Source organism: Rutilus rutilus (assembly GCF_951802725.1).
Source record: "Rutilus rutilus genome assembly, chromosome: 9".
Classification (NCBI taxonomy): domain Eukaryota; kingdom Metazoa; phylum Chordata; class Actinopteri; order Cypriniformes; family Leuciscidae; genus Rutilus; species Rutilus rutilus.
This window is the reverse complement of record NC_140223.1, coordinates 4,151,769-4,161,768: the sequence shown is the minus strand read 5'-3', so window position 1 is coordinate 4,161,768 and position 10,000 is coordinate 4,151,769. Positions and strand designations below refer to the sequence as shown.

The 10,000-nt window shown below is 37.6% G+C and overlaps 1 protein-coding gene across 2 annotated transcripts in view; it reads right to left on the bottom strand.

Moving 5' to 3' along the window:
- Positions 1-10,000, bottom strand: part of LOC311296626 (interleukin-1 receptor accessory protein-like) — a 39,525-nt gene that overhangs the window by 21,134 nt on the left and 8,391 nt on the right. For both annotated transcript variants that reach the window (XM_084418475.1, XM_084418476.1), the window contains exon 5: positions 4,477-4,759. In XM_084418475.1, coding sequence (XP_084274601.1) covers positions 4,477-4,759 — 283 coding nt within the window. The remainder of the gene's footprint in view (positions 1-4,476; positions 4,760-10,000) is intronic.

Below are 10,000 nucleotides of genomic sequence, written 5' to 3'. Positions count from 1 at the left end.
TGTATTACTGTAAACACAATATTTGCTTATCTTTACAAAACTGAATTTTGAATTGAAATGATTTTATTTGCTAATCAACTACTATGATGATTCTTCACAGAGCTGAAGTTGGCACTTAGTTCAAATAAAAATTTGTCTAAAACATAATTTTTGTTCTTCCATGTTTGATTTTGTCTCATAAGATCAGTATTATTTTAGTATAATTTATATACTGTTACAGTATATATTAATATTGTAAATTAGCCTTATTTTATATTAGTTATATCAATATTAAAGGGCACCTATTATGCAAAATTCACTTTTACATGGTGTTTGAACATAAATGTGTGTTGGCAGTGTGTGAGCAAAACCACCCTAGAATGATAAAAATCCACCCAGTGGTTTTTTTACAATCTCAATAAATCATAAGCACCGTCTCAGAATGAGCTGTTCTCAGATTCGGCGCAATGTGACGTAGAATTGAGCAGGCCCCTCCCACGACTGTTGAGTGACACTTCAGTTTGAGCCTAGACCCGCCCTGAGTGAGCTGGACACAGAGTCCGCCATAGTTCGACGCTTGAGCAGCTGTAGACAAGAATGTCTCCTAAGCGATTGAGGTGTGCTGTTGTTGGATGTAAGAATGAACATAGCAGTCTTCATTTACTCCCGTTGTTACTCGAGGATGGATCTGTACTGTTTGTGATCAAGCTCACACTATCCGGAGCGACAGGCCTAACGTGACTGGACACGGCAGAAATGAAAGTGAGAGCGCGCACTTTATGACAGCTCATCGAGTCATTTTACGGATATAAGGTTTACCAGTTTATTTAGCACCCACTGAAAAGGTGTGTATATTTGTTTACTGTTAGTTGTAACGAGTGTTTTGTGTACTTCGCTGTGTATGTTGTTGATAATGAAAGAGAGAGAGAGAGTTTATGGATAAGACTTTAATGCGCACTTCTTATACTATGTTTATTCAGCTCTTATAGAGTTTTACTCTCTGGAGTAAAACTAACGCTCATCTTTTGTGTGATGTACAATAAACTTCACTGAACTCGTCAGTATATTTTGGTCATCATTCGGACGGGTTTTGCTACAGCAGGCTTGTATTTATAGTGGATAAAAGCAGATGACAAATAACTTATAACCATAATTAAACTAAACTATACCTGTTCTATGTCCACACAGCATATATTCTCTGGCTCTGTGGGCATTATTGTCCGACTCCGAGTCGAAATGAACACCGCTACTGAGAGTTTCTGTTGCTTGAGATTGTCCTGAGCGCGAGCTCGTGAGGCTCCGCCCCCTGTGCCGTGCAGCAGCAGTTAATTTGCATTTAAAGGGATACACACTAAAACAGCGCGTTTATCTGAGGCCCAAAAAATGACAATTTAAACATACTGTAAAAAATGATCTGTTGGGTATTTTGAGCTAAAACCTCACATACATACTCTGGGGACATCAGAGACTTATTTTACATCTTGTGAAAAGAGTTATAATAGGTGCCCTTTAATTTATATTAATGTAATTAAAATTTTAGTTTTAGTAATTTTATGTGTTTTATTTTTATTTCAACTTTAGTACTTACATTTATTTCATTCAGTTTCCAAGCCAACATTTCTAATTTTACTGTTATGTTTTTCATCGACTATTTATAATTTATTTTAATTGACGAAAACTACTTTTATTTAGTCTTAGTTAACAAGAACAGCACTGGTTAAAATCAGTAGTTCAACACATAAACTGATGTAATGCGACAGCGCCACCTGCTGTTACTCCAGTGACTGTTTCCATTGTTTGGCAGCACCACTTCAGCTTTTCTATCTTTCCTGATATATTTTTCATCCGATTAGAATTGCCTTTTAACTGTTACTGTGACTGTAACTTGTATTTTATGGGATTAATATCCTGCCATGATTCAAAACTGAAAATAAAGTTCTGAAAGGTTGAAACTAAGTGTTCGAAAACTCAAAATCTTACAAATAAAGTTTTGCAAGATAGAAAAATAAGATTTGCAAGCTTGCAAAATGTAAAAAAATTAAAAATATCTCTGCAAACATTGTTGTTTTTGAGTTTTGCAGGCTTGCAAAGTGGTAATTTTTTTTTTATCTCTGCAAACATAATTTTGTTTTTGAGTTTTCCTTCTTCAGGAGTGCAACACTCTTTTTTACGGTGTTGTGCAATCATTTTTTCAGAGTTTCGAATTTGTCACTGTTCTCCCAGTGTATTAGTTTGTTTTCCAGATTTGAAACATTGTAAATGGTGATCTGAAACCTGGTGTGCGAATAGGTGAAAAAAAGTTTTGAAACTCTGAAAACTGAGGTTCGAAAGGGAGAAACTTACATTACATTACATTTGCACTCCTATTGCAGACTATTTTTTCAGAGCTGAGTTTAGGACACCCACTTTGCGGAGATACGCACACACAGTTGCGAGCTTTCTGTTTTCTCTATCAGATTATAACAGATTATTATTTGAAAGAATATTCAACATGAATGCCCCATTATGTCCTATGATTATTTTTAGTTTTTTAACTCCAATTGTATTCATAAGTTTTATTGGCTTTTTTATTGGCCAGCAGCAGTCATTAAACAAACATAAAATACACATAATATACAATTTTTTTTTTTTTTTTTTTTCATGCATTCATGTTGAATATTTGATACCAAAACAATGTTGCAATGAGAATCCATTTAAGATTATTGGTTCAGAATAAATGACTTTTACAACACAAAAATTGAACAGTTTACTGAAGTTAGTTATCGCACCAATACAGTACTTGAGATTTTATTATAACATTAGGCCAATGTACATGACTGAGTCGCTCGCTGCGTGAGGAGAGTGAGAGTGAGTCTTTTTTTCACCTATTCGCACACCAGGTTTCAGATCACCATTTACAAGGTTTCAAATCTGGAAAACAAACTAATACACTGGGAGAACACTGACAAATTTGAAACTCTGAAAAACTGATTGCGCAACATAGTAAAAAAATGTTTGCAGTTCTGAAGAAGGAAATCTCAAAAACAACAATGTTTGCAGAGATTTATTTTTTTTTTTTTTACATTTTGCAAGCTTGCAAATCTTATTTTTCGATCTTGCAAAACTTTTTTTTGTAAGATTTTGAGTTTTCGAACACTTAGTTTCAACCTTTCAGAACTTTATTTTCAGTTTTGAATCATGGCAGGATATTAATCCCATAGTATTTTAGTAACTTTAATACATATTTACAACGTTTTCTGTTTTCACCCTGTGGTGAAATAATGGCATATGTTTAATGTCTCAGGGGCTGTTTACACCACACAGTTTTTTTTTTAAATAAAAACGTACAACACTTTATGCGTTTTGGCCCTTCGTTTACACGACAACGCCTGAAAACGCAAAGTTTTGAAAACGGGTTTCAAAGTGCACGTTTTTGAAACTGGTTTCCGTGTAAACAACAAAAAAATGCGAATCTCTGAAGACAATGACGTGATGCACATGCGTATTACGTGTTCAGTCTATAGTGTTTCATCGCCATCTACTGGCCTGGCAGCAGAATACAGCGTTTTTAGTCGTTCTCGCGGATCCGTGTGAATGGGGGTCGTTTCGACAATGGTGTCGTCCGTACGCGGGAAACTCAAAGGAAGAACTTCTTAGTTTTAAGCGTATCGTTGTCGTGTAAGCGTACCCTGAGACTGCACTGACTGCTGTCTAGACTGTGCAACACTCTTTTGTTAATAAATCACCATTCACTGCTCATCTCTGCACTTGGGTCCTGTTATTTCCAGTGGTTCCTGACAGTATGAAATCCAAATTATATATATATATATATATATATATGCACAATATATTGAAATCATCGAAATATTGCAAATGTATATATATCGCAATATGCATATCTATTATACATATTGCAATAACTGGGGTCATGAACTAAAGATGGAGAAAATCACTCACTCTTGGCTGAATAACTTTTGTAGCTTTAATAAGAATCAGGATATATTTAATTATACAGTGAAAACTAAGCAGTGTTTTATTTTTACATTTGATTATTCAGTTTCTGTAGTTTAATAACCCTAATGTAGGATAACCTGAACCCCTAAAGCCCACTGATGTTAAAATAACACTTCTTACGCCACAGTAAAACACTGATGTTCACTTCCAGAAGTTGTCGGGATGTTTTCTCGTCACATAAAGAATGTGAAACACATGTAGGTTATATAATTTTAAATATATTTTAAAGATGATTTAAGCTTATTTTACACACTTTAAGCATTATCGTATCGCATACTGAATTATTTAATGAGTTATCGCACATCGCATTTTTCTTCAATATCGTGCGGCCCTAGTGTATATATATGAGCTGTGACGTAGTTAATCCAGTTCATTTCTTTTTTTCTTTCTTATTTTTGGCTAGTAGAGCTTCTGATTGGCCGGTTAATTTCAAACCCTGCAGAAAACCCACTAATTTTAAACTACGTGGCTTTGGAGATCTCGTGCGTGTGTGTGTGTGTTTACCGGAGCATGCAGATGTAGAGTCCAGCGTCCTCCGCCGTGGCCGGTTGTATCCACAGATACTCTCGGTCTTTGTGCAGTGTGTGTAGTTTGAGGTTGATGGGCTGCTCGAGGTCGTGTGTGTGTGTGTGTCGGTACCACAGCAGAGACAGACTGCTGTTCTGAGTCTGACTGTAACTGTAGAGCGTGGGAATAGAGAAGAGAGGACAGTAGATCCAGGACACCTCGCCGGCATACACACGCACCGAAGCCTTGCTCCACACACCCCAGTCGTGACACAGCGCGTCTGAAAACACACACACACACAGATGGAGATCAGATTGAGAGGAAACAACACCAGGAATCTCACGCGTGTCTCAGAAAAGATGTCGGATTTGCCAAAATAGGGAAATTCAATTCAGTTCATGTGTGTTTCTACAGCGTTTTTCACAACACACATCATTTCAAAGCAGCTTTACAGAAAGTCCACATTACAGTTTAGAGTCTGTTATCAGAGGAAACTGTCTAAGCGTTTCAGAAATGTACATATACAAAGTCACAGTTAGCTCTTCTGCTCACCAAGGCTGCATTTATTTGATGAAAATATCAGTAAAAACTATGAAATATTATTACAATATAAAATGTGAATATACAGTAAAGTGTAATTTATTCCTGTGATCAAAGCTGAATTTTCAGCATCATTACTCCAGTCTTCAGTGTCACATGATCCTTCAGAAATCAGTCTAATATGATGATTTCATGCTCAAATATTATTGGTGCTTAATTATTAATAATCATTCTTGGTATCAATGTTGGAATTTTTTTTTTTTTTTACGTTCAAAAGAACAGCATTTATTTGAAATAGAATCTTTTGTAACATTATTAATGTTTTTACATTCACTTTTGATCAATGTAATGTGTAAAAAGTTTTTATTTTTTTATTTTTTTAACTTTTGAATGGTAGTTCATCAGTTTCCACGAAAATATAAAGCAGCACGACTGTTTTCAACACTGATAATAATCATAAATGTTTCTTGATCATCAAATCATCATATTATACTGATTTCTGAAGGATCATGTGACACTGAAGACTGGAGTAATGATGCTGGAAATTCAGCTTTGATCACAGGAATACATTACACTTTACTGTATATTCACATAGAAAACTGCTATTTTAAATTATAATAATATTTCACTATTTTTACTGTATTTTTGTAGCAGAAGAGACTTCTTTCCAAAGAATGAATTAAATCAGAATTAATTGAAACTTCAACGAAACATAACTAATAACCCCATTACATCAGCTGAGATATGAAAGCGACACATTGAGCAATAAAACTTCCTCTGCATGGGCTCAAACATGCACTTATACTCTTAAACCCTTGCACACACACACACATTATTGCGTGCAAATCAATATTAGGTAATTGAGCTATCAAATTTATGACATGAACATGGTGTAAAAGTTAAAACATTAAAAAGAGCGAATCAATTCTAGCTTAAAACTCACACATCAGCAACTAATGCATCAATATAAAATTAATACCTAGGCATGCTATTTCTTTCTCTCGCTCTCTCTCTCCCTCACACACACACACACACACACACACACACATAGTATATGCAAACAGAAACTTATGCACATGCAATTTCAGTAAAATAATGAAAGATGAGCTGATCTGTTTGAGTTTAAATGCTGATCCTGCTAATGTCAAAAAGTCTATTTAAATAAATTACCATGCAATATCAAACTGGCACACACACACACACAGATTCTCATTCATAGCACATGCACAAATCAAATTATATGCATGCACACACACACACACAGGCAGGTGATGTCAGGATCTGTCTGTGGGACGGACAGTGTGAGCGGTGGGCCGGCAGTGTGTGTGTAATTGGTCTGTCACTTTCCGACTGGGAGGGGATTAGTCTTCCTATTAAGAGTGTCTTAGTACAAGCGTTCACACACACACGGCACGGCATTATAAATGACCCTCTTCTGGAACAATCCATTTCCCATCCCGAAGCGAGAAGCGTTTTTAATTAACCCCTGCTTCCAGAGGTCCAACCCACCCATAATCCCATGACCGACCTTTACACACACTAATAATATGACATGTAACAGCACACACGATACAGCTGCAGACCGAAGCATTAAACCCCTGCAGTCACACACTTCATATGAGACCCTGGATCACGTCACCAGTCACGAGTCGCACGGGTATATCTGTGGCAATAGCCAACAATACATTGTATGGGTCAAAATTATCCATTTTTCTTTTATGCCAAAAATCATGAGGATATTAAGTAAAGATCATGTTCCATGAAGATATTTAGTACATTTCCTACCGTAAATATATAAAACATGTATTTGTGTGAGTGAATGCAGCACAATCGCCAACATAAATGAACAACTTTAAAGGAGATTTTCTCAATGTTTCGATTTTTTTGCCCCCTCAGATTCCAGATTTACAATAGTTGTATCTCGACCAAATATTGTCCTATCATAACAAACCACACATCAATGGATCAATCAATATTTGTTCTGCTTTCAGATGATGTATGAAGCTCAATTTCCAAAAAATGGACCCATGTGACTGGTTTTGTGGTCCAGGGTCACATATATGCTGTGATATCAATATAACGCCTATGCATTATTCGCTAAAACTCAGTTGAATTGGTGTTTTCATACATAATGTCGTCTCTCAAGTCATCGACTGGAAACTTGGCAGTAAAACACATCGGTGACGTCACTTCCGGATGGTGCATTATCAGAGTGTCCCACAGTGACCTTTGATTTCAGAAAGTCTGTTTTTCAGGAGGATTTCACAAAAGGTTTGTGTTATTTTTAGATGTGTAATCTGGCTTCAGGGGATTTTGTAAAACTTTCTGATGCAATTTCAGGGAAACCTTGTGCAAACCATTAATGCAAACATTACATTAAACACTTATTAAATATATCTATGTGTGTGTGTGTGTGTGTGTGTGTATATATATATATATATATATATATATATATATATACACAGTGGGGAGAACAAGTATTTGATACACTGCCGATTTTGCAGGTTTTCCTACTTACAAAGCAGACTGATCTCATGAAATGGCGTATGTATGACACGCCAATTCGTATTTCCATTTTTGGCGTGCTATCAACACGCATAATAGCTTTTCAGCGTGTTTATCAACGCCGTTGACTTAACGTTACATTACTCTCTATATAAATATATATGACTTACCCCAACCCCGTCCCTAAACCTACCCGTCACTGGGGTTAATACAATTTATGAGTCTTCCCCTACCATCCTAGTAAAAAAATATCGCTCCCCATATGTAGATTTACATTTTGCATCGTTTCGCTCGGACATTTAACGGCGTAGACATACACGCGGAATCACTCGGACATTTAACGGCGTAGACATACACTCGGAAGATGACGGCGTGGACATACACGCGGATAGCTCAAAATGCGTATAGATAACACGCCACTTGACTTGAAAGTGGCGTGTATGTTTACGCAAAGTCATGATGTCATGTTGCACAAAGCATGTAGAAGTCTGTAATTTTTATCATAGGTACACTTCAACTGTGAGTGACGGAATCTAAAACAAAAATCCAGAAAATCACATTGTATAATTTTTAAATAATTAATTTGCATTTTATTGCATGACATAAGTATTTGATCACCTACCAACCAGTAAGAATTCCGGCTCTCACAGACCTGTTAGTTTTTCTTTAAGAAGCCCTCCTGTTCTCCATTCATTACCTGTATTAACTGCACCTGTTTGAACTCGTTACCTGTATAAAAGACACCTGTCCACACACTCAATCAAACAGACTCCAACCTCTCCACAATGGCCAAGACCAGAGAGCTGTGTAAGGACATCAGGGATAAAATTGTAGACCTGCAGAAGGCTGGGATGGGCTACAGGACAGTAGGCAAGCAGCTTGGTGAGAAGGCAACAACTGTTGGTGCAATTATTAGAAAATGGAAGAAGTTCAAGATGACGGTCAATCTCCCTCGGTCTGGGGCAGCATGCAAGATCTCACCTCGTGGGGCATCAATGATCATGAGGAAGGTGAGGGATCAGCCCAGAACTACACAGCAGGACCTGGTCAATGACATGCAGAGAGCTGGGACCACAGTCTCAAAGAAAACCATTAGTAACACACTACACCGTCATGGATTAAAATCCTGCAGCGCACGCAAGGTCCCCCTGCTCAAGCCAGCGCATGTCCAGGCCCGTCTGAAGTTTGCCAATGACCATCTGGATGATCCAGAGGAGGAATGGGAGAAGGTCATGTGGTCTGATGAGACAAAAATAGAGCTTTTTGGTCTAAACTCCACTCGCCGTGTTTGGAGGAAGAAGAAGGATGAGTACAACCCCAAGAACACCATCCCAACCGTGAAGAATGGAGGTGGAAACATCATTCTTTGGGGATGCTTTTCTGCAAAGGGGACAGGACGACTGCACCATATTGAGGGGAGGATGGGATGGGGCCATGTATCGCGAGATCTTGGCCAACAACCTCCTTCCCTCAGTAAGAGCATTGAAGATGGGTCGTGGCTGGGTCTTCCAGCATGACAACGACCCGAATCACACAGCCAGGGCAACTAAGGAGTGGCTCCGTAAGAAGCATCTCAAAGTCCTGGAGTGGCCTAGCCAGTCTCCAGACCTAAACCCAATAGAAAATCTTTGGAGGGAGCTGAACGTCCATATTGCCCAGCGACAGCCCCGAAACCTGAAGGATCTGGAGAAGGTCTGTATGGAGAAGTGGGCCAAAATCCCTGCTGCAGTGTGTGCAAACCTGGTCAAGAACTACAGGAAACATATGATCTCTGTAATTGCAAACAAAGGTTTCTGTACCAAATATTAAGTTCTGCTTTTCTGATGTATCAAATACTTATGTCATGCAATAAAATGCAAATGAATTACTTAAAAATCATACAATGTGATTTTCTGGATTTTTGTTTTAGATTCCGTCACTCACAGTTGAACAGTACCTATGATAACAATTACAGACTTCTACATGCTTTGTAAGTGAAAATATACACCGATGCTAGCTGGAAACAGTAGTTCGCTACTGGAAAAGCTACACTGTTTTAAAAGCAACTACTGAAAAAGCTACTGAAAAATGTAGTTAAGTTAGTAGCGTCACTACTTGTTAATTAGCTAATCCCCAACACTTACAATATAATATAATATAATAAAAATAATAATAAAAGCTAATCGAGACTGGAAACGCACTGGAAAAACACTCATTTTCATCAATCTTATGAACATTTACACCTGATTCATTCCCTCTTTTTTTCATTGAATCACACACACACGCGCACACACACACAGACCTCTGGAGACCCCTCTGCTGATTGGTGGGAAGATCTAATATGAGGCTGTTGATTGGATCAATTATTTAAATGTGAGATCTGATTGGTTGCTGATAGATTAGGAGGATGGATATAGTCTCCGGGCAAAGTGAGCAATAGAGGATTCATCCTTCACCGTCCACAGACTGACCAATCACAGCGCTCAATCAGACACGA